The following is a 26,365-nucleotide window of genomic DNA, read 5'->3' on the forward strand; positions in this document are numbered from 1 at the left end:
CTTCATAAAGCATCATAAAATCACTTTAGTAAGCCAGGATTGACATTTTCTGTCTAATAAAATAGAACAGAATAAAAAAGAAGAGAAAATGGAGAATACCACGTGTAGATGCGCAATAAAGGTAAATAATTTCACAACGCTTTTGTTTCATTTTATATATACATGTATCTATGCATGGATACGTATGTGTGTGTATAAGGTTGCACTGTGTGAACTAGGGACAAATGCAAAAGCTACTAATCACTCTGGACAAAACTTTTCAAAGTCACTGACTTGAAAAAAACACAAAAAACACAATTTAATTTCTTGAGCACTGAAAACCCCAAAATATTCACCATAAATCCACTGCAGAAGATTCTCCCATTCCAAACAAGCATTCACTGTGGAGAAACCTAGCTCAGTTTTCTCAGAAACTAAAAGAAAGTTTATTAATTGGATTTTCGTTCAAACTTTTGTTAGCTGGAGTTGAAATGTGACCTTAAATGGTTTCTTAAGTCAGTTACATAACCTTTCCTTGGTTACAATGACAGAAGAACACAGATCAACTGGATGAATGAACACATGCCCCAGTGTGTGGGATGTAACCAAGGTCTGATGATCCACAGGAATGTTGAAGGAGAGATTCCAAGCTCTCCAGCTTCATAAACCATCAATAGCGCACCAGAACACCACAAGTGCAACAAGGTGTCACAAAAATGGCTTATAAATGAAACAGAACTGGGATCCTGAGAACAGAACAACACTCAGGCACTCATATGTAAGGACAAAGAATTGGACTTGGAAAGCTAGCAAGGAAAAAAGATCTTAAAAGATCTTTTTGTAAAAAAAAGTACTTAAAAGATCTTTTTGTAATAGGAATAGAGTGTGTTGGTTAACTGCAATGAATTACTTGAAGGTAAGATTCAAAGCTGTTTTTCCAGGAAGTCAAAGCACACTAGGTACCTTTCTATTAGTGAAAAAATTATGTAAATAAATAACTACCAGTCAGGATGACCACAGCAGCCAAGCCAACACCAGCCACAGCCATCCACCAAGGTAAATTCACAAACTGTCTTTTGTGTGCTTTGTAAAAGAATCCCCAACCAATCAAGACTAAAGCAATACACACCTGTTCAGGGAGGCATTCTCGTTTATCTCAAAATGTAATCCAGAAACACCAGATACCCAGTTTTTACTTTAGCTAAGGTGTTTCTAATTACAAAGTGAAAGAGAACCTTCGGGAATAAAGGCAGGGGAACAGTACCAACAATAAAATTACTTATTCTCTCTTTGTCTTTTAAGTTTACTGAAAAAAAAAGTCAAGAGATATGGTTTACTGGAATCTCAACTGCTTGTGGCTCTTATTTGTAAATGGACTTTCCTTAAAGAAAGATAAACATATTTTGAACCCATAATTCACTTGTACCACTAAAATTATTTTAACTAGTGAATAGATTACCCTTGACCTTTGTTTTGCACCTTTTTCAATCATACACAAATTTAACTTTATTAAACTATGTCTTCAATGCACAATTAGTTGTGCAAACAGCATATTCAAAAACTTGATGAGGTCCCAGTAGACCACCATTTATTTACTGATTCAGGAGACAGGATCAGAAAACTGTTAGCGAAGGAAAGGATGAATAGAGAGGTGTGGAGACTCAACTCTTCTCTCCTTATAACTTCTCTTTTTCCTTCCTCCAGTCTATTGCGACCTTCTTCCATTATCTCCCATTCATTACCACCCCAACACAGCCTTTTCCAAAAATAGGAGAGCAGGAAAACAGCAGAGTAGTCATTCTTCATTTCACCAACCTTAATGAGTGTCCGCTCTAGAGAAGGCCCTGGGTGTCAGGTCACTTAAGGTCACTCACAATTCAAGCCACTTCCAACATGAATCTGGGAGAGGATCACTCCTCCATGTACCTTTATGTCAGGTCTCTTGCCTCAAAGAATCCACAACACACACCCAGATCCTGAGAATGAGTCTAGTAACAGGTGGTATTGGAGGGGATGTGGGGCACCAGCTGGGAACAAATAGCAGGGAGGTGGTCTCAGACGCCTGCTTAGCCAGGCAAATGCATACCCTGTATCATACATGCTTAAACAGCCAAAATGTGATGCACCCATAACAGTGATGAGTTCTAGCAAGAAGGAAATAAATAACTGTTGGTTTAACGTCTCTGATGACTAGCCAGCCATCACATGTCAGCTGTGAATGACAGGGAACACTCTGGAGTGCTGAATTCAATGGTACAGAGAAGAGGCTCAGAAGGGCTGGGGAGAAGCAGACCACAACGACATCACTGCAACAAGCTTCTGGGTCCCCTGCCTCACACCACACACATGTCTGTATGTGAACAATATGTATGTTAATTATATATGTTTTCCAATCATATTTATTAGACAGTGATCACCATAAATATCATCTCCAATTAGGAAGTTTAGAAATAAAAGGTGAAGACTATGCACATTTCATAAAGCTAGAAAAAAATATAACTATACCTTTGAAAATCACAGATGCTGTTGCTACACTAACAAATTATTATTAAACTCTGTGACATCCTTTAATAAAGATAAGTCTCATATGAATTTTGTAGTTCGATAACTGCTTTCCTCAGGTCCCTTATAATCCCTTCACCCAGCACTTGTCTTTTCTCACCCTCTCCCTCAAGCCCGTAGGTGACTAGGTTCTAGTCCAGGTTCTAGTCCCTAAGACTCCAGTCCATTCTGCATTCCATAGGCAGAGTGGTTTTCCTTCAATATTACTCTGAACCATGCATTCACAGAACAAATATTCACTATCTGCAAAGTGCAAGATACAGGATAAGACACAAACTAGACTTCAAAGATCTTCAGATGCAGGAGGGGTAGGAAGCACATGCCCAAACAATCTCAGAGCAGAGCACGTGCTCTTAAACCAGAAGTGACTGGGTCCAAGATTCCAAAGTGCACTAAGTGCTTTCAGTGTCTTTTCTCTTTCTGAAGAATTAGTTTGGTTCCCTGTCTTCCATATCTAAGTTTCTATGCCCAGTTTTCAGTTCTAATGATTCCTCCTTGCTTACCAAACCAACTATTATTTTTATTAAACACTTACGGTATCCAGATAACATTTAATAAGTGAGTTCACTCATGTAATGTGTTATTAACAGTGTCTAGCCAGGGCAAGCACTCGTTAAATTTTAGCTATTATTAATACTTACAGGTGGGTTGGGTGACTTAGACATGACTTTCAAATTAGTATTTTAATCACTCCATGATTTGACATAAAAACAGAGGTCTGTATCACTTGAAGGGTTATGTAAAGGAAGTGATAGCTTCCCCTTGGGTTGCCAAGGCTACTGAATACTCTAAAAGCACTGATTTCTATACTGAAAAAGTCTCCAGAATAGTATATTCTATACTAGGATAAAAACATCCTTTGACTCAGCTGACAGCTGATAGAGAAGAGACTGCCAACCCCACAGTCAGTACCATTAAAATACAACCAGATCCAATTTGTAGGCTGATAGAGTATCTACAAAACATTTATTCAATAAATAATCTGCACCTGCTACCCATACGCATGATGAATAGGTATTATCCCATTTTACACAAATGAAAACTAGAGCTCAGACTATGTGACTTGCTCCAGGCCACACAATTAGCAGGCGACAGCACAACATCCAGATTTCCTGACCTACTGCTCTTTGAGTCATTCATTCTCTCTTTCAACTAAAGTTTGTTCAACACCGACTATACGCCAGGCCTGGGAACACATTAGTTATCGAAACATACCAAAAAAATCTCTTCTGTCTTAAAGGTTAATTCTAGTTTTAGGAGGCAGACAGTACTGAAAATAAATACATAAAATATGCAGTATATTAGGGGTATTCTGGAAAAAAATACAGACGATAATAGAAAGATCAGGATGAGAGTAAGATGTGACAATTTTAAGAAGGGTCACTGAGATGATCTGGAAGATTTGGAAGAGGTGAGGGAGGGGACAATGTGCACAGCTGGGATTCCAGGCAGAGGGGAAGGTCAAGTTGCACAGCACATAAAAACAGCAAGGAGCCACGTGTGACTTAGAGGACAGTGGGGGGAAAGCACAGTTGAGGCTGGGGAAGCAATGGCGTGAGAGAGGCAGATCATGCAGGGCCCACAGAGCACTGTGAAGACTTTAGTTATTAAACTGCCTGAGATGGAAAGCCACTGACTGGTTTTAAGCAGTGAAGTTACATGACATGACTCGGCTTGATGTTTTACAGGATCACTGAGGCTGCTGTGTTAAGATCAGCCTGACTTGGGCTGGGGGTGGGGATAAGGGTAAAGAGCAAGGGTGAAAGCAGAGATACTGGTCAAGAAAAGACTGCAATAGCATTGTGCTGCTTCTCCGACTCAGGCAGGGCGTCACCCATCCCACATGCTTCATCTCTGTTCACTAAGTCAACTTTACTAATGGTCTAAACAGACACAATCAAACATTTCTACAAAGAACTTGATACATACACATTTTGAGTGGAGAAATGGGAAACAACAGACTGCCACCAAATCACCTTCCCACAAACTAACCCTCTCTTCTGCTGCACTTAAAACAGCTCAGAGCTGGGAGCACCTGTCAGGGTACATTCATCAGTATGTTTGACAAAGTAAATACAGTGCTCCCTATAACCCACCACATCTAAGCAGATTCACAGAGTATTTGGCACATGGGCTTGTGCAAACAGCACAATTAGCAGTGTCCCAGATGAGTTATGATCGCCCAGTCAGCAACAATTTATTGAACACTTAGCCTTGGGGGATAAAAGAGATAAATAGACTTGGTCTCTGTCCTAAAAGAGTTCCCAGTCCAGCTCAAGACACAGACAAGCAAGTAAGTATAATCCAGTGTTTGATAAATGTAATTTCCGAGGTATGTGGAAGGCAGAGAAAATAACAGAGAGAAGGGATTAATCAGCTGTGCCCTTGGGGACTTAAGGAAGACTTCACAGACTTTAAAGAGAGTCAGAAGGTTAAGCAGAGGGTCCGCAGGCAGAGGAGGGGTCCGGAGCATCCTGGCACAGGGAATGGGAAGCACAGGGAATGCCAGCCACAAAGTGCTGGAGATACCAAAGAGCAATGAGTGCATTTGCTGTTTCTGTTGTTAAAAAGACAGGGCACGGGGCAGGGTCAGATGGTACAGAGGCTCATGCCATATTGAGTGGTGTGGGCTTCATTCTGCAGGCATTTGGGAGCCACACAGAAGTGACCCAATCATATTTGTGTTTTAGGAAGATGACTGCCTATAAAGTAGACTTAAGGATGGCTCAAAGAGGACAAAACTGAAGATAGCAAGAAAGAGCAGGAGATAATTCAGAAGGCAGGTAAGAACTGATGCACAGGAGTTTGGATGGACAAGAGGGTACTGACACAACAGACCTTGGGGAGATAAAACTGGTAAGATTGGAATTAACTGAAGTATTTCATGGGAAATATTGTAGTTCAAAAACTTTGATAGAAACTAGTATACTTAAACTCCAAATCTTGAAATTACATGGGAATAGAACACATTCTATAACAACTGCAAGAGACATGAAAATTAACCTTAATGAATGTGTAGGGCCTTTTAACGTTATCTTTAAAATAACTGTTTAAACAGAACAACTTCAAAAGTTTTCAAAACCCAGTAAAGACATTTCAATGGAAAAGACACAGGTCACTTGCTTCTAAACCAAAGCTTGGGCAAGTTACTTCTTTTAATACTGAGGTATTTCCAGGCCATCTAAATAAGTGTCTAATTCTCAAAACAAATCCACAAACTTTTTAGACAAGTAAATAAAGGAAGAGTATTACCTAAAACATCATTTTAACAGAACTTCATCAAGCTAGTAACAAATAAGATCATTTTTACAGTAAAACAAGGCAGCGAGACAACAGAGATTTCCAACCTCAAAAGAAAAAATAATCAAAGGTCAATAAAGGTCAGTCTCAATGAACCAGATAAAATATTAAGTGACGCCCACTGTTTGTCCCTTTCAGAGAATGTAAAATTCATGAGAAAGGAAGAAGGAAATCATTATATTCACTGCACCAAGAAATTTCTTATCTCTTTTATTAAGACTCCATTTAGCTATTTTTCCAATGTACATAGTGACCTTCAAAATAAATATTACTCATGTATCTAGTTTTACACTGAAATTTAGGGTCCTTATGTTGACAATAGCCACCAATTCTTCTTAGGTTTCTTTAGTGCCATGGGGAAAAAGTTCTTAAATCCAATAATTTTAAAGATTTTATGAACAAAAATAAATCACAGCTGTTTACAGGGGAACAGGACCTTGACCTCGCTGCTTTTGGTCTTCCATGTCATTTTTTTCCATTGTAATATGTGAAGTCATTGCTAATTTAATTATACAGAAGGATCCTGTTTTCTTCAACTATTTTATTAGGGAGGACATTAGGATGAAATTACTTTAAACACAGCCAACTCCCACACTCAGCAATTGATTATCTTGTGTATGGATTATTCATCACCCTTGATACCTAGTAAGGCCATTCATTCTCTGGCCATTTTTGTAGTTCCAGTTAAGGGAGGGAATTGAAATTCAAATGATTCAAATCTGGTAATGTTATTAGTGCATATGATAAAGTCCAGAAGAAAAGAATGAAAGCATTGTTTAAACTGAGGCTTTGCATGTCAATTACCCTCTCTCTCTCTCTGCAGACCTGTCAATAGCAGCATCATCAATCATGCCTCTGCCCAGCTGAACAGAGAGCTGGGGATACAACAAAACATGCTCTCCTCAGTGAGAGGATACCCCATTATTATTCCACCTCTTTGGTTCTGTTTGACAAGAGAAGAGTAAGTGAGCAAGATACAGGGGGCACAGAACAAATACCACCAGTCAGTTTCCCTTGAGAACCTTCCACAGTGCTGGAAACAAAGCAAGAGCTCATTAAATATTGTTTAAATCCATGCTAATGGCCAGAAGACCATGCAAAACATTAAAACGCTCTCAACGAAGTATTTTATCTGGACCTTCACATCTAAGTCATTCATTTTACACTTTTTTGTAATTATCCTGAATTTTTCTCTTGAATTCCTTCTTAGGTATCTTATCTGCTTCTCAATTTAAGTAGGAATGCCTTGACTTCAGGGCCTGTGTACTATATTTCTTTGTGTCCTACACATAGAAGTCAGTAAGAACTCCTTCAGGAAATGCCTTCACAGGTCCAAGTGAAAAACTACATACTGTCTCATCTATAACTGCCTTCCACTTTTTTACTACACAGGCATCTAATAACACAATTCATGATTCACTGAATTTAATACTGAAGGATACTGAATCACACCCTTACTTTTTTTTGGTATCATTAATATACAATTACATGAGCAACATTGTGGTTACTAGACTCCCCGTTATCAAATCCCCCCCACATACCCCATTACAGTCACTGTCCATCAGTGTAGTAAGATGCTATAGAACAACTACTTGTCTTCTCTGTGCTATACTGCCTTCCCCGTGCCCCCTCCTACATTATGTGTGCTAATAATAATGACCCTTATTCCCCTTCCCCCTCCCTTCCCACCCATCCTCCCCAGTCCCTTTCCCTTTGATAACTGTTAGTCCATTCTTAGGTTCTGTGATTCTGATGCTGTTTTATTCCTTCAGTTTTTTCTTTGTTCTTATACTCCACAGATGAGCAAAATCATTTAATACTTGTCTTTCTCCACCTGGCTTATTTCACTGAGCATAATACCCTCTAGCTCCATCCATCCATGTTGTTGCAAATGGTAGGATTTGTTTTCTTCCTATAGCTAAATAGTATTCCATTGTGTATATGTACCACATATTCTTTATCCATTCATCTACTGATGGACGTTTAGGTTGCTTCCATTTCTTGGCTATTGTAAATAATGCTGCAATAAACATAGGGGTGCATGTCTTTTTGAAACTGGTCTCCTGAATTCTTAGGGTAGATTCCTAGGAGTGGAATTCCTGGGTCAAATGGTATTTCTATACTGAGTTTTTTAAGGAACCTCCATACTGCTTTCCACAATGGTTGAACTAATTTACATTCCCACCAGCAGTGTAGGAGGGTTCCCCTTTCTCCACATCCTCACCAGCATTTGTTGTTGTTTGTCTTTTGGATCACACCCTTATTTTTAAGGCTAATTAAAGAAAAACCTCATCCGCTAGTACAGTGGGTCCTATCACACTCAGAAGGTAAAAACTGATCATTGCTGTTAGTCAATTCATTTCTACCTTTCTGAGTACAAATGTCAATACAAGACAGTTTTAAAACTTGTCATGTGCTGGAACAAAAGAAAACATACAGGTGCTTATATGTGATTGCTCTGGGCTTATCAATACCAATCTTCTAGTCTTTAGGCTCAGGAAAAGTAATTAAATTATAAAGATGCCAGTAATTACTATCTCATCTCATAGAACGTTTCTCCAACGAAGTCTCATGCACTGCAGTTTTATCCTTAGCTTCTTGGGTATAAGTAACAACTTTACCTTGTAAAGTTATGGGTTTGTGTACTAACAGATAACCACAAGGGAATTCACTTAAAAACATTACTTTAATGCTACTCATAAGCAATTCAGGGTGGAGATTCACTATAAAAACTTCTAAAACAAAACTTGAAAGCAACTGTTTAATAAAATGAATATGCATCTTATACAACACACTCCCCACACGGATGGGATTCAGCAGGCTAACTGTGCAATAATTCAGTGGGCTTCAATGTGACCTGAAGACAGTGGGCAGGAAGCAGGCAAACACTCTGGCATTCCTGCAGCTGCTGGATGGAAGGGAGAAAGCTGGGAGGCTGTAGAACCAGATACCCCAGCAGCCAGATGTCCTCAAGGGGTGGGGGTGGGAGGGGTCACTGGACAGGACTATCGAAACAAGGTTGACTTGTTAAGCTATATTGCCCTACCTCTAGCTGTCACTGCTTGGTGGGAGCATATGCATGGGGGTAGCGGAGGAGGGAGAGGGTTTTTTTAGAAGCCTGTGTAAATCAAAAAACATTGATAAATGGAGGTGAGGTTGGGGAACAGGCTAAAAGAAAAGTGGATCAGGATGCACGTGGTCTTGGCAGACAGAAAAGAAAGATGCTACACAATTCCCTTCAGACCAATATGTCTTCGATGCATATTTATGTACAACCAAATCATAATACGGCCATTGGGCATTCTTAGCATTGACTGATAATCCTTGCCAGGGTTTTAGCTTATTTGATACTCCTAAGAAAAAAACTCCAATTTTGCATAATTTTTCTGGAATAGTTATCCTCTTTTGATCTGCAAGTGTAAACAAATGTCACTTCTGTATTTCTCCAAAGGAAAAAATTATGTAGAATAAACATCAACTGTTTTAACATGCCCCTGAGACAGTATGTCAAAATTGGGAGCCAGTTTTCTTTTGTTAAGTCAAATGCGAAAACAGAATCTAATACTATCAATTTTGATCTACAGGAAGCTTTTGAAGGACTTTCCCCTAAGACTACATGCCCAAAATGATAATATTATCCATGCCCAATTTTTTCCAAGAACCATATAAATGTACCACTGTATTATGCCTCCATTAATCTTCATGAGGCTACTGTATCCCCTATTATATTAGGATAAAGGGCAAATCTTTTGTAGTGTCACATAAACAAGGCTTCCTCCCTTTCCAAGTCACCCCTGTACTTTACAATGACTTCTTTATTTTTCACAAGTCATGTGTATACTATTTGCTTCATTTCCCAACTAAAACACATGCAAATTCAGTCTCTTTCTCTTTAATGTTAATTTACATGGGACATCTATGATATAAATCCTCAAGCCACATGCTCTCATGTATAAAGCCGTTAACAAAAACTTGACAGCAGTTGATTTAAAACAAAACAACTAATAAAAAAACAATGTTTGGCAAAGGCCAAAGGCATCAAAACTACACCCTCTCACAACCATAGCACTTCTGTATTCACTCTTCAAACATTTTTGCTTCAGACATTACAACCCACCCATTTACCAAAACCACAGTTTATTCCTGATTTAGAAAAGTAAAGTTCATGGACTTAGTAAACCACACAACCCCAGCCAGAAAGCACAAATGCCTTTTCTATGCTTACCAATTACATAGCATCTGAATGAAACTCTTGCATATTTAAGCTCAGGATCAGCGGACCACTGTTGACCACCTCTTGACATAATAACTGACATCTTCAAAGAGCATGAACTTCTTGTGCCAGGGTTTAAAAGACAAGAACAAATGGTTTCACACACACTGTCCATGAAGAAGGGCTGTGTTTGATTCTCAGTCCATGGAATATAATTACTGCACCCATAAGGGATATTTAACATAGTTTATTCTCTCAGCAATTTTGCTCCCCAAAAGAAAGAACAGGTCGCTGAAAGCCTCTAGCAAGGATCCCTTTGGCACAGGAAGGACATGATAAACGGGGAATGTCTGGGCCCCTTTGTAACACTTAAATAGTGTTCCCCTCCTGGGCTCTGCTGCAGCCCCATAAGGAGAAACCGTTTTAGAGCTGAACAATTCAGTCTCTACAGGAAACGTGCTGAGAGGAAGAACTGAGAAATTTTAAATGCAAAAGAGGTGTGTGTTAAGAAATATTGGAATATTTCCTTCCCTACTGCCAGTATTGGCATTTTTCTTCACCTTGAGGAAGGCAAAACATGCCACACCTGAGAACAGAGACCAACAGTGGTCAGAAAAAGAACCTCAAAGAAATCCAAAAAGTCGTTTGGGGCCATGATACCAAGCCCTTCATGTGCTCATTTTCCTGGATGTCATTCACATCTGTTTAATTCAAGCTCATATAATTCATCAGTCTTCTTAAAGATGCAAGAAGACTTACCCATGATTTCCAAAGTTTTCCTAGTGCACTGTTTCAGAAAAGAGCTCTGTGTCCTAACCTTCATCAAATTGTTGTAAGAGCAGAAGATTCCTTCTGTGATGGTGGTCTACCATGGAACTTTGCACAAGTCACATGAGTCTGAGGGGGGAGAGAGAGTGCTGAGGACAAATAACAGCATTTTATCCTTCCTAGAAGGACACATTCTCAGGCTGAATCTAGTTGGAAGAGCACTTCTACTTAGAGAGACGAGTGACACTGGATTCCAATACAAAAACAAAAACTCCTGGTGGAGTTTCCCAAAAATCATGAAGGGAAATCAGTGACAGAAACAAAGAATTCTACATAGCAAACTTCTAAGAACGTTTAAATTTTTTAAAAAATCAAGTCACCTTTTCTGGGCTGGGCTCTGTATGTCCAGTTTTCATCATCTGCTTCCACCTGCTGCCCGCAAACCGAGAGCTCTCCATCACTGCGGAACAGCCTCTTTGTCTGCCTGGACAAGGAGGAGAAATTTATCCAACTCACAGCACGTGAGAGAGAACCTGAATTTGCCTTGAGTCTGAAGGAACCTGAAGAGCCTTCTTTTTTCATCTTCGTTCACATCAAAATCGACTATAGACAAAGGACAGCCCAGTGAACAAAAAGCTTGGGTTTTTAAGTTGTTGCCGGTCCTTTAAATGAACCTGCTTCTTCCCACGTATTCATACAACGCTGAGAGTCAGGCACGGCATTATGCAAAAGGACTGCTTCTATGTCACCCAATTGCAAAGAAAAGGAAAATGAGGGGTTAAGAAAACAAAAAACATATATCGTTTTACCCTAGCCACATTTTGGTACTTGGTTTCTGGTCCAAGATAGCCAGTCCCCAAAATAAAAATAAATAAAAGAACAATTTTAAAAATGAGGCAGGGTGTTCATTTCAGGAACACTTGCCAGGACTTTGCAAAGAACAGAACCAAGGCACTCTGACTCTGTGGGGCGCTCCTGGCACACCACACTGCGATCTGACTCCTCTCCCAGGCATCTTTCCCCACAAGGGCAGAAGGCAGCCGTCTGCTGCCGACAGAAGGAACTCCTCAGGCTGGAGAAAAAGATTCAGCGTCAACCCAGGCGCCCAGTTTAAAGTTCACCCACAACGGTGACTTGGGAGAAAGCAGAGTTCGGCTCACTTGTCGCAGCCCAGCGCAGAATCATAAACCGCCCGCTTGCCCTCTTTCCCGTCTATGAAGCGCTCAGGGTCCACAGGGCTCCGCAAACAATAAAACAGGCTGCGTGGCTACTGCTTGGATTACAGAGCAAGCGTTCCTGTGAAAGACGATAGGCTTTCCCAACACTAAAGGCACCTCATTGGAGACGGAAAACCCCGCCCCTCCACTGTCTGTACTTCAGTGGCAGCTCAAACTTCTGAACTCCAGCAAAGCTATAGAAATGCAAGCCTGTGCAGAATACAGACTGCTGGGGGTTAAAAAAAAAAAACGACTTGGTAATTAATTATCAGACCATACTTCCGAAGGTGGGACTTTGAGAAGGGGTTTTAAAAGAGTGTATAGTTGCATAAACATCCAGCATTCCTAAACTGGCTTAGGGATGTCATCATCTAAGGAAACATATTTCCAAAAGGAATAAAAGTGACGTGGCTATTACTGCACTCCCAGCTTTCGGTGAAGGTGAAATGCAGCCATTCTTGTCTCTCCTGTCATTACCTCTCCCATCTTCCACCGGCAGTGAGTTGGGGGCAGAGGACCCTTTCTGCTTCCCCACTGGCAGGCCCTGAGGCTCATTCCCCTCTAGCTTTGAAAGATTATCCTATCAGGAAGAGCCATCACCTGATAACTCACTAGCTGAAATCAGCTGCAGGCACCAGCCCAGAGGCTAGTGTATAACCCTTCATCCTTTTCATGCATTTGGGTGCACCACTGCACCCAAGGCCAACATAATTCCACTGCACTAGGGGTATTAAAAACCCCATCATCATAGAGACTTGGGTCAGCAATCCCTCCCCAAGGTGTCATTCAGAGTAAAACTAATAAACAACAAGGAGAGAACAGGGTCCATCTCACCTTCCTTTACTCAGCACTGAGAAATTATATTAAACCTAACAAACAGCCATAGAAAACAAATGTTGATTAAAAATTATAGACACAGGATTTTGCATCAGACATCTGCTGCATTCACTGACATTTTAAGAAAAGGTCTCTATGAGCTTACCAGGTCTGAAACATTTGTTGTAGAAAAAAACACAGAGTTGCTGCAAAGTACTCAGACAGAAAGCTCACACCACCATGGCTACCAGGACAGAGAATAGGTACCAGGACTGAAGGGCAAAGCTGAAAAGTGGTCCAGGTGAAACAGACATGGAACTCAGTGTAAAAACCAATAGGGTCCCCACGAGATCATGTAGGTTAAGCCACTTCATTTACAGATGGAGGAATTCACGCCCAATGACAGTGTGTAACATACCCAGTGTCACACATGGAGTCAGTAATGGGACGGGGTCATGTCAGACACCACCAGGTTCAAAGCTTTGCCACCTACCAGGGATGCCAGCTACATCACCAAGCACTTGGGCCCTGGCTCAGCTATTACATTGGAATGATACCTGTAATTTGATCACTGTTGTAAGGGCAAAATAATATAATTATGAATAGCACCAATGGCTAATATCAAAGCTCAAACATCCAGTGTTCTTTCCGAGTCAAAGATACTTTTGAGACTCTCAAAATATAAAAGGAAAAAAGACCACAGTGCCTGAAAATACATAAACATCCCAAATGCTTCTTACCCTTTTAGAGGTTTATGGGACCCCCGACATCCATGTATGCACTCCCAAAGAATCTACGGATCCCCCAAACATAGGACACAACTATTACCTCTCTGATATTTATATCCTGCACCTTTATTTTTTATTTAGTAACATCTAGGCTCTGAGATAAACCTTGCACTGTTGTCTCTATACAGGAAATGCTGTTGAATCCTTTTCTCACCCTCCTATGGGTGTACACACACACACACACAACAGCACAGATGAACGGTGTGCTTTGCTGCAGTGCCTCCTGCTCTCCCAGTACGCAAACCGGGAGAAAGCCGCTGGGAGGCGCTACAGGAACCCTCACTGCCAAGTGACCAAGAAGGATAGAGGTCCATTCAGGGACGAGACCTCATGACTCCTTCCAAGTAGGTGCATATTTATGCTGGATTTTCAAAAAACTTAATGGATTTCTCATAACTCACAAGACTTATATTTGCACAATAACCAATTCCCTATCTGCTAGCTATTCCATGCTTCTGTTATACAGGACCTTGATCAATAATACCTTTATTTATGTAAAAGACAGTCAAATAAATGAACTACTTTTACAACTAGATCAGAGTTCCCATATGGCCAAGGTAGAACATAATGGTTTAAATCAGCTTTGGAGGAAATATTTAGATTTTAATTATCCATGTTAGCTATTTACTCCAATTAGTTTGGAAAATCACAAACAAGCCGCTTAAAATGCTATTATATTCATTCGCACCACATTCATTTAGCAACTACAATGAGCCACATGTTTTAATTATTTGGACCCAAGAGCCATACACGTCTACCTGGCATCAGGGTCATGGTTAGCTTGAGCCATGCACTTCATCTGTGTAACTGTTAATCTTAACAATAACCTGGCAGTGGAAAATCCCTCCGTTTGGAGTATAACCTGTTTCTTCAAATAGCTTCAGAAAGACTCTTCAATGGAGTAAAACATCTTAATGTAACTTTTTTTTTTCCCATTAAAATCTACAGTAGAATACACTCTTCTCAGACGTTTTAAACACGCTGAACAGATTTTACCTGCATCCCTTACGGTGTGCAGAGCCTCCCCAGCTCCCTCTGGCTGCCAGGCTGTCCAGCTGAAACTTCTGTTCCCATCAGATGTGCCAATAACGGCTCCCTTCCTGCCACTTGGCCACGGTGAGCTCCAGGCCTCAGGAGCCAGACAAACAATCCTGCTTGAATGATATGGTTAGTGGGGATTGATGAGTGCTCGCCGAGTGAAATTCGTTGCTTTAGCAGAAGGCTCTGCTGGAGTCGCCAGCACGCTTGTCCTTCTACTTGAGAGACAGTCTGAGGGTTGAAATGGCCCGAGGAGCAGACTCTGGATTACAACCCCCAGGTGGTTCTATACCAGGTTTATGATTTATTTTAGCCTCTTTTATCTTAAGTTCTTAGTTACTTGAGGGAAAATCTACCCATTGCTACTGACAAAAGGACAAGGAATTACTCTGTATTATTTCAGGAATGACTTAGGTAATACATTAAGGAAAAGTTGGCTATAAAAACTGGGAGGCATCAGAATATATTACAAAGGGAAGTTCTAGAACCATCTTCTTTGGGAATTCCTGAATCAAAAACCCATTAATTTGGTAAGATTTATGTTCCTACCAAGCATCTAATAGACAGAATATATTCAGAAGGTCCTTGCCAAAAGACACAATATTTCATATTTCAGTACATACTGACATCCTTAAAAAAGAGGTTAGCACAAATGGAAGGCTCTGATTTAGTAAAAATTGTTAGATGTGACAGGCGATAGGATTAGACAAACTCCTCAACCCACTCAGGCATGTAATTGCTCCCGTTGCCATCTGTGTGAAATGCCAGCCAAGGGTGGGAACTAATTTCAAGTGCCATCAGCTTTTTGGCCTCAATGGCCACAAATGAGAACTGTGACTTTCAATTTCCATGTGTACCTTTCCTGCCCTGACTGTACCCTTTAAACCAGGAAGGCAGAATAGAAGAGGCAGAAGTCCCAAGTTAGGAACTAATGAATGGAGAACAGGGCTGTGCAGCTGGAGCTAGCAAGGTAGGCTGGTCTGGCTGAGGCTGGGGTACACAAAAAGGAGGCTTAGGGACAGAGACAAAGGTGAAGGAAGAAAAATGTGGTGGTGAGGAGAGACCCTGAACTGTGTCATGTGCTAAGCAGCCCTGACCGGGTAGGAGCCGTGGAGTGTGCACCCTATCAGGTTTCCACATGGATCGCCCAGATGACCCGCAGGGACCTTCAGCTTCCAGGACAGGGTACAGGAGGTTTTCCAGCTGCCATCTCTCATAAATAATTTAACAGCATATTTACAGGCAAACTTTCTATGAGGTAACTTATACACAGTAATAATAAAAGCTTATCTCAACATCTAGAAAAGAGCAGTTTGAGCCAGGCATTTGTAACTTACAAAAAAAAGGCCCCCAGGGCCACAGCAAGCCAGCTCCCACAGAACACTAAATCCTCCTTCCTCATCTGCCTCCCATCCCCTAAGGAATCAAACAAACAATTTACTCACGAAAGAAGTCATGGAAGACAAAACACTGCCAGTAACCTATTTTCAGGGTTCCCCTCTCCTACTAATGCTTCAGTATTTAAAAGAAAGAGAGCCTCTACCTCTTCATTAAGCTCCAGCTTTACAAGTCAGAATAGGTTCCTTTCAATGGAATTAATAGTGTTGTTTCCCTCAAGCATAAAGACTAAATGCAAACATTTGTATTTATGTATCATCCCAACCCTAAACCCCACCTTTCAATGTCTGCGTGTCTGAAAAGCCCTCCTGAACAGATCTGACACTCTAAGCCTTAGCCACATTGTCCCCTCGGGATCACTTGATACGGGAGCAATATGGCAGCCCATTACTGCCTTCAGCCCCCTGGAGTGGAGTGCACTGCAAGGGCATAAAGCTGTCTCTGGTACAGAAACCATCCCTGATGGACATGTCGCTGAGGTGCCCATCAGCGATGAGGGCTATCAGGGACCTGGTGAGCAGTCAATAACCAATAACACCAACTGTCCCAACCATAAGTGGGACAACATCCTCGTCCAAGGATTCAAATGAGAGGGTCCCCTAAAACTGAGCACTGACTTTGAGATTCTTCTGAGATAAGAAGACCAAGAATGAACTTACTCTAAGATTGAAGTAAAATCCCAAATAAGAAGTGTTCAGTCACGATCTTCTCTGTACTTCGTGCCTCTCTTAAGACCTCGCCAATGATCCTGTGAGTACTTTCTCTACCTTCTCAACTGGTTCTTTGCAAACTTTGTCCAGAACATCAATCACAGGAGATCTTACTAAACGCAGAGTCTGATTCAGGTCTGCTGAAATTCTGAATTCTTAAAAGGGCCTCAGCGCTGCCAGCCCCTGGACCACCTTTGAGTTAGCGTAGTACCAGACTATCATTCTTCAGACATTTTACCAATTCAGCTACCTTTCACTACATTACCATTCCATGCTGGACATGTTAGATTCTGCTGATATCATTAGTGATTCCACGAATCAGACAAATCTTACTTCTAATGATTTAAGTAAACAGAACTGGGCATAAAGTACTTCAAATTCATTCATTAGTGGTACCCATTCCTAAATTCAAGTATGTCTCCAGAGAAAAAAAAGAGACAGAAATGCAAATATGTATATATATTTAGGATTATTGCAATTCGCACTAAGCATCAGTTTGAGTATATCTATCTAGAGATGGGAAAAGCCCAGAAAAAGGAATCAGTTCAACTATGTATTGATCCTCTGATAGATCAGCCAGACAGGCTGATTCTAAAGCACAAAAGATAGGGAGATTCCTGACCTAGAGCAGTTTAACATGTATTGTAGGAGACAAGATATACACACAGCTACTTTTAACATAATGCAAAAAAAGGACATGAAAGAAGCCAGTAGGGGCTTTGACCCAAGCCTTTGAGGGACTGAGGAGGTTCTTCAGGATAAGAACTATTCTAAGATGAGTTTCCTAGAGGTGATGGGGATTTGGCCAAACAGTGGTGTCTTGAACTACCTCTTAGGGTGGCTAGTGCGGGAAGCCCTGATCTATAGTGTTTCCACTGTGTAAAGACTTCCACCATGGCCAGTTTCAAGCTACCAACAATTTCACAACCAACCTGCTAAAACCCTAAAAGTTTAACAACCTTGGTTCTCACAGCAATTACATGCTGCTCCAGTATACCACTGAATTTGGTCAACATGATAATTTGGAAGAAACAATGCCTTGGTATAAAATTAATGGCCCCCAAATCACCAATTTTTTATTATTAGTAATGTGGGGAGGGTGAATAAACATTCTCTTATATGGAAAAAGGTTGTGCATCTGTGAGTAAGGATCTTGAAACGGGAGATTATCCTGGATTATCTGTGTGGACCCAAATGAATCTCTTAAACATCCTTTACAAGAGAGAGGCAGAGGGAGATTTCAGAGAAAAGAAGAAAAGGCAGTGTGACAGCAGAGGTAGAGACTGAAGTGGTGTAGCTGCAAGCCAAGGAACATCAGCGCCGGCAGAAGCTGGAAGAGGCAGCAGACAGGACCTCCCCGAGAGTCTCTGCGGGGGTGCAGCCCTGCCAACACCTTGATTTCAGACTTTGGGCCTCCAGAACTGAGAGAATAAATGTTCATTATTTTAAGCAGCCAAACTTGCAGAAGCCCTGGGAAACTAGTTCAGAGGGGCACCAAGGGAGAGTCTGGCAATCTGTTGTATCTTCAAGAATTTCTGTTCATTTCGTAAGAACGCTTCTGAGATTTTTTTTGTTTTATTTTTGCAGTCTTACACTTCTTAAAATTTCTAATTTCTTTTCGCCATTATTTTGTGCTTTTAAAGAGCAAAGCTGGGGAAACTTGGCCTAATAGGGAATTAGTTGAAGCAGTCAAAATTGCCAATAATTGGCAACTTTTAGAAATATTTGAAAGAAAAAAAAAACTGATAAACATCTGAAAGTATGTTTACCAAGTGTTCTGAGGATTCTGCGCTGGACTCATGACCTTATGTACTCATACCTTCTGAATCTTTCAGTCTGTGTCATAGAAGCACGCTTTGCTTTCCTAATAAGAAAAGTTTAAAAAGTTGCAAGTTTCTAAATTCTATTTTAAACCAGTAATGTCCGCTTTAGTTGCATGAAAAAAAATTTTTTTAATTTAATTTGGAGATCAGTTTCAACTGTTTTTTTTTAAAGAGCAATTTCAGGTGCATAGAAAAATTGAAAGAAAGGCACAGAGATTTCCCATATATCCCTTGTCCCATATATGAAAATATTTTCAGTGTTATGTGAGGTAGGTCATGACATGATGAAAGTGCTACTTATTTTTTTGCCAAATTGCCATTAAAGAGCGATTTTTAAGCGAATGAGAATATATAGATGAACGCAATAGTGATCTTCAGTTATTTCAGAGTATCCATCTCTTCTAAACCAAAGAATCCCTTTTCCCCTGGGACTGGGTGAAAACTGAGTGAAAATGAATAAAAAATTTAAACATTTAATAAGACATAAAGGTGGGGGAAAGAAAAGTTTGCCAAATTCTGAAACCAGTGTGCCAAAACTTGCATTCCATTCTTTTTCTGGCCAGATCATTTGCTGCCATCTTGATAGGTAAGTGGTGAGTCACAGTGAAGAAACCACATACCTTCCTGTTAGTTTCTTCCTAATAAAAACCCTGTGAAATGTGTATTCTTATACATATTTCATAGATGCAGACATTGAGGATAAAGGTGATTAACTGACCTTAAGTCCCCAAGTTATCAGGTAGCAGAGTTGAGATTTGAACAAAGGTCCATCCCACAAGCAAACCTTAGCCTTCCCTCCAACCACGCTGACAGATGCTGCCTACAGGCCCCCACCTGGGCTGCTGCAATACTCTGGGGCGTAGGTCACCTGACCTTCAGATGTGCCCTGCTCACAGCTGCCCTCCATGTGCCAGCTCATACCATCCTCTAAAGCCAAGGCTCTGGATTTATGCTCCTCCATCTGCTGGAACACTTACCTTTTTCACGTGCTTAAGTTTTACTCCCTAGGAGCTATCTCAGTTCAAATGACCAAATGTTTATTGGGCATTCTACCACTGAACTATTGCTGCATGACAAAGCATGCCAAAACAACATCATTTATAATTCCTCACAGGTTGCTGGGTTGCGTGGAGGTCAGCTAAGTTAGGCTGGACCCGTCTGGGGTTGCCTCTGCTCCCAGTCACTGTCCCAGTGTGCCCAGGACTAAGGCATATGCCAGGAGAGGGAACTTGAAAAATCAAGGCAATGCCAGGCAAACCAGGATGGTTGGCAACTCTAGGGATCAAGGCAATGCCAGGCAAACCAGGATGGTTGGCAACTCTAGGGGTGGCCTCTAAGTGCCAGTCCAAGTTTGTGTTTCTCAGGGCAACGGCACTGAAGAGCAAAGCTCAACTTCACAAGCCCCTGGTGCATCGCAGCTCTAGCATCCCAGCAGCCAAAGCAGGAAAGGGGCAGGACAATACACCAAGCCAAGCAAGTGAGGGGAGGGGGTGCATGCTTCTGAACCTCCTGTACCACAGGCAGTGCTGGGCAAGTTACTGAGGGTTAAAGATGCCGATGACACCATTCCTAACTGCAGGGATTAGACTGCTAGGTGCCCCGCCATGCATTCCCAAAGCACTCCAGGAAGGCAGATGCTATAAATCACCCAATCACATCTGAAATCATGCATTTGCGACTGAAGACTGTAAACTGCCCAAGTGGGAAAACCAGGGCTTCTGTCACAGTGTACACAGTGCCTTGCATACAGGAAGGACTAAATCATTCTTGTTAAACTGAACTGGTCAATTGTATGCCCTTCAGCACCATATTCAAAGCTCTCCTGTTAAATGTACTCCAGTTTCTTTACTGGATTTTCTTTGCTATTCTCTCACACAAAATGTTGGATTACATGCTGGGGTCAGCAGACTCCTTTGTAAAGAGCCAGACAGTAAATATTTTTGGCTTTGCCTGTTTTATGGTCTGTGTTGCAACTATTCAATCTGACATCATGGCAAAAAAGCAGCCAGGCAATATGAAAACAAATCAGGGTGACTAGGTTTCAACACAACATTATTTACAAAAACAGGTGATGGGCTGCATTTGGTCCACAGACCAGAGTTTGCTGACCCTAGATTAGAAAAAGAAGTATAAATGGTGCTCAGTTGTGTGGCCTGCAAACTGTTCAAACCAGTGTTTTCCAAAATGTGTTCTTAGGACACCTGTACCTGAATCACCTTGGACTGGGGTAGGGGAATAAGGAGGTAAGGAGGGCTTGTTAAAAATGAATATTCCTGACAACTAACGATCCTGTAACATCTTACTACATTGATAAGATGGTAACTGCACTAGAGGGGGTGAGGATTAGATAATATGTTGAATCACTGTATTGTATATTTGAAACCAATATTAAGATTGTGTATCAACGAAACTTTAATTTTAAAAAATGCAGTCCTGAATTCTATTTAGTATATACATCTGCAAAAGAACCAGAAAATGCACAAGCTTTCAAGATGAATCTTCTTCATATTAAAGTTTTAAAATCACTAGTTTCAATACCATTACACTGTTACTAGAAATTGGATTTTCAAGTACATATGCAGAGTTTAAATCTCTACTCATAATTTCACTGTAAATGTACAAACATTATACCACAAGTATAAATATAATATCAAGTGAATATAACATAGATTAAGATGAAGTGCTGAAAATGTTATCAGTGGATATTATAAGCAGGATCCAGTACAACAGACTGTTTTACTTTTTTTTTTAAATTTTGGTCTATTTTTCCATAATTTGTATGCTAACTATACACTACGAATTTTTTTTACCATCTAATGCTGAATTTTCATTCAGAATTATTCTAAACACATAGAAAAGGAGAGAAATCAGCACAGACATAACAATTAGCATCTGGCTATATTTGCTTCAGTTTTTTAAAAAATAAAATGTCACAAATAAATTTCCCTTATGCCCGTAGTCCCCCAATTATAAGCATTATTCTATTTTGACTTGTGTCATTCCCAAGCATATTTTTCACACTTTTCCTACATACCGGTGTGTTCAAGACATAGTGTTGTTTTGTGTGTTTAAATGGTCTTATATTACCCAAATCATTTTAAGAGTTAGTTTTGTAAAACAATTAATATTAAAATTTTTTCCATTCACTCTACAACTAAAGGAGACAGGAACTCGGCATCTCTTAGAAACCAGTTCACCTGATTCTTTTCCTACAACCTTGTTTGGGCAATTACAGGAATATTTCACAGCAGGCTATGTCTAAAAATTGATCTCTAAGTTTCTATATTCGATGTGCAAATATGCTTAAGGGCAGGGCCTTTTGTGTTTCTCCCATATACTGTGTTTATTAAAATTCCACTCGTTGCATAGGAGTGTTTTCTTAAAAAGCTTAACAAATTTAGGCTTTCTGGAACATATGAAAACATAACAAGCAGAATATAAAGGTGGCTTTATCTTTATATATTTTTCTCTTCTGCTCAACAGTTTTTATAGTCATAGACATTGCCAACTCTCCTGCCAGTCTTCAAAATCTCCAAGTAAAAAGGCTGTTTGGAAAAGGGGAATCCAATTTGATAATGACTGCTTCAGCTGCCCCTGTACAACCAGACTTGCCAGAATCTTCAAATAATTAACTCATCTGGATAGGGAGAAATTTTAAAAGCCAAAGGCCTAAAGAACACTTAGGACATTCAGACATTTTTGGTTGAAACACTTGTTCTCGAGGGTCAAGAATGGGTAATTAAATCAAGAGAACTTTTGTTTCTATACTACTTCAAGATACTCCATCAAACAGAACTTCAAAGAAGGATGAAGTACTTCTACAAAAAACACACAGACGCTTTCCTCTGATGGCGGACTGGAGTAGGTTGATGGAGACTGGCAAGCACAAATAAAGCATTACTTACAGAGACTCCCCTTCCAATCTCCTTCCACCCAGCCTGGCCACTGTTTCCTTGAGACACAGGCTGAAACATGGCAGTGTTGCCTCAAAAGGCACCTAAGTGGGCAATGTCCTGGGTTCTCATTGCTGTGCTCAAACTCCTGCATGCCAAAGACACGAGGGACTCTCTGTGCTCAGGTTGTTAAAAAAACCAAACAGAAAATGCCGGCATCCTTAGCACTTAGTAAGCAGGTTATTTGCAGTAGCAGCAGCAGCAGCAAAGAGGTAGCCACTGATCTCAAAGGCCTTGAGGCAGATGTGGCTGGTGGACACGCGGAGATGACTGGGAAAGCCAGGAGCAGGGGATGAAAATGTGCCTGGCAGGGGCAGGAAGGGGATGCTGAGCAGGCATGGAGAGTCAGATTCCATCAGGGAGGTAGTTCACTCACGGTGGGATTGTGAAGGCAAGAACTGAGCACCCAGCCCTCACCTGGAAAGACCAAACTCTCAAGCAACTGCATTTGTATCATTCTCATAGTTCTCTCCCCAGCAGGAGGTGAGGCTGTGAAGAGGTCAAGGCAAAGCGTGATATCCTCACAAGTTAACAGGAATGCCTACAAAAATAGCACAGGGGTGGCTACTTATCTCATAAGTCATGACAGTTATTTAAAATAGCCAAAAAAAAAAAAAAAGACCTCACAAGTAACAATAGAAAACTAAATTCCATCCAACGGTATATACAGATAATCCTCCTCCCTCTAATCCCTCCCGCTCTCTTAAAACACATTACCGGCATTTTCTAAAGTGTACTGTGCTGATAATTTTTCTAGGAAAAAGAAGAACACAGGAAAAAAGTATAGCTTATAAGCAAATGCTTAGCTCAAAGTAGGTTACATTTCAAAATAAGAAAAAAAAAAGTTAATGATGTCAAGTAACCTTTATTTTATCACAGAGTACAAAACTGCTTATTCAGCACACAGGAAATTAGCTGGCATTTGAGATCACTTAAGAAAGTGACATCACTTGAGAATTGCCTAAGTCACTTAAGAATTAATACATACGTATATGCTTGGCCATTCCAGAATAGATGCCTTCTGCAAAATAAGATTACAATGAAGTTTGAGGAAAGATCAATCTAACATACCTAACTAGGGGATAACCTCATAATAAAGTATGATGAAAGAAATCAATAGTCTTACAAAATGTTTTGCTACTGGCCTAATAAAGGTGAGACAGAGGGATGTGGACCAAGGGGATGATCGGTAAGTACTCATGGGTGTTCAGGGTCCAGAGCCAGCACAGTGCCTGGGACACTGTAAGTCCCCAAAGGGTTGATGTCTTAGCACAGCTCAAAGAGACACAGGATGGGTCGGGCCCAACTGAAACTGTGTTACTGCCTTGATTTCTCAACCACGGCTGAACATCAGAGTCATGTTCTATGAATCACGCAATAGGCATGCATAGTAGGGTTTGGGGGTTTTTGCTCAGCATGTGTGTTTTTTAAAAGCTTCATGGGCTATGATCCCTAGTGTACATTAAGACCCACTAATCTTTGAGAAAGTTTACATTTTGCTTATAGGTATACAGTTCTGTGTTTTGATCAGTAACATTTAAAAGAAAATGAAACCTACGTTTTTGCTAATTCTAACTTTTAAAATGTTTGAAAGAGCACCAAACGCAAAGCCTGGAATTAGCCTCCTCAGAAGCTTCCTTTCCACACACTGGTGTCAATGGGGCCCAGGGTTTGAAAGCCTGGCACTCAGCGGAAGGACCAAGAGCAGACACTGCCTTCCAGTCACTGTGAAAACTAGGTCATACACTTCATGCTGACTGTGTAAGTTACGGACACTTGGGACCAAAGCAGGTCTCAGAGACGATCCTGTCAGACACTTTCATTCTGCAGATGAGAAAACAAAGAACTTAAGAGGCTGTATGCTACATACACTGCTCCATGGCTACAGGAATTACATCTAAGGAGTTTACACAGTGACCCAGAGCCTCACAGATACACCTAACATTTTTAGAAATTGTCAAGTATACATCACTGCAAAGTTGGGACCCAGAACCAGGCACAGTTTAAATAATGCTGATGTTCACTGCAACTACACAGAAAATAAATTGGCCTTGCTAAAGGGAAAGCAATTTTCCAAGAAGACACTTCTCCAATACCGTGGGGCTGGAATACCACCTGTCTTCACCACTAGCTTCAACTGCCAGAATCATCTGTCCATAAAGCAGACATGCAGCATATAAAAAAACACACTTTCTGAGACTAACACAGCAATCTGATCTCTCAAAATGTATTGTTGTTATTAACATTTTAACACCTGGCCTGGAAAAAAGCTCCAGAGAAGAGGAAATAAACTTTGTCAGATTTGCAACATTAAGTGTAGCAGGCTTAACTTAGAGCAGATGGCTCTATTAGAAATAACTTTTGTCTCACCTACACTCCACTGAAAATCATGTTTGAATTGCACCTTATGCATGAAGTCCTTCTCAAAACACTACATGGTTTGCCTGTTGTTGACCAACAGGTGGCAGAAAAGAGCAACCCATCTTCCATAAACGCTCCAGGCGGTAGACTAGGCTGGGAGGGATTCCTGGGAAGTGTTTGCATTCACACACTGGCCAAGACTGGGTTAGAGACCAGCAAAAGATCCTGAAGGTATCATAAAATAAAAACAATCAAGTATCCATTCACTTCAATAACAAGTTAAAATTCAAAGCCCTTAATAGGCGAGGAGCTTAAGTACTTCAGAGGGCAATGTCTAGCCTTATTACATCACTGTTTCCCAAACGTGCCTGATTATCAGCATGACCTAGAGCTGCTTATTAATATGATCCCAGGGGCCCACTCCAGACACACTGAATCTCTGGGGAAAGAGCCAGGCAGTCGCCTGGAAGGTTTGTCAGACAAGTTGTCCTCTGATCCTCTGAACAAGTTCTGTCTAAGGTGGGGACAGTTCGGCCCCACTTCCTCAGCCCCTCCCAACTTGGTGCTCACCCTCACCCTTCTGTTAGTCCCTACCCACCTCTAAGTGGAGCCCCCACATCCCCCCACCACCCACATCTCCCTACTGGCAGTACCCTAACCACTGGGAGGTTACTTACACTGCAGCCTTGAGTGTGGTCCCGAGCTGGGCATTGTCACAACTTGCCCACAGGTGAGGAATCTCTTCCTAAGATTCGGTCGGGTAACCAACCAATGGCTGGGCAGGACTAACCTCTCCCTGCTCAGCACAGGGCATGACCCCATGGCTGCCCAGCAAGGCTTCCATACAGCTGCGGCTGCACCACCAGCACCTCCCAGTCCCTCCTTTCACCTCAAAACCTCTCGCATCCATCTTCCCTCCTGGTCCGTTCCTGCATCCTGATCCCTGTCTGCAGCAAGAGTGAAATGTGCTTCCTGTTTGCATTTCCCATCTCTTTCTCCGGATACCGTGTTCTCTTCTGCCGGATCCCCTCCATGTCAAACATCAAACTGCCTCCCCCCAGTCGCTCTGCTCCTCAGAACAAATCCTGTCCGCAGCCAGGCAGTCCAGGCCCCCACTTCCTCAGCGCCCCCTCTTCCTTGGCCCCTTGCAACTTGGCACTCACTCTCAGCCGTGAGTTAGTCCCTAACCAGCTCATCAACGGAAAACTCTGCCTAACCACAAGTTCACCTGCCTACCCCGCTGGGCCCTTGCTTTTTTTACATTTCTGCTCTTACATTTCATGCTGCCCTGGTGGCTCCAAACCATTAGGCTTTCTTTTAAGCCCTGCTGCTACCTTCAGACCCAAACTCAAAGATCGCTTCCCTTTGAACTCAACCAAGAACCATCAAAGCATCCCTCCACCTTTCCCGCTTGGTCCCCTAAGGAAACCTCCACAGCA

At 41.3% G+C, this 26,365-nt stretch overlaps 1 protein-coding gene across 4 annotated transcripts in view; it reads right to left on the bottom strand.

Moving 5' to 3' along the window:
* NHSL1 (NHS like 1) overlaps window positions 1-26,365 on the bottom strand; it is a 220,008-nt gene that overhangs the window by 111,209 nt on the left and 82,434 nt on the right. Inside the window, exon 1 of one of the 4 annotated variants that reach the window (XM_017665023.3) lies at window positions 11,203-21,096. The exons of 2 other annotated variants lie outside the window; for them this stretch is intronic. In XM_017665023.3, coding sequence (XP_017520512.3) covers window positions 11,203-11,404 — 202 coding nt within the window. In that variant the 5' untranslated portion in view covers window positions 11,405-21,096. Of the gene's footprint in view, window positions 1-11,202; window positions 21,097-26,365 lie in introns of those variants that run through there. One more of the 4 variants, XM_017665032.3, reaches the window with a different exon arrangement.

The sequence above is a fragment of the Manis javanica genome, chromosome 13 (genome assembly GCF_040802235.1).
Source record: "Manis javanica isolate MJ-LG chromosome 13, MJ_LKY, whole genome shotgun sequence".
NCBI classification, from domain to species: Eukaryota; Metazoa; Chordata; class Mammalia; order Pholidota; family Manidae; genus Manis; species Manis javanica.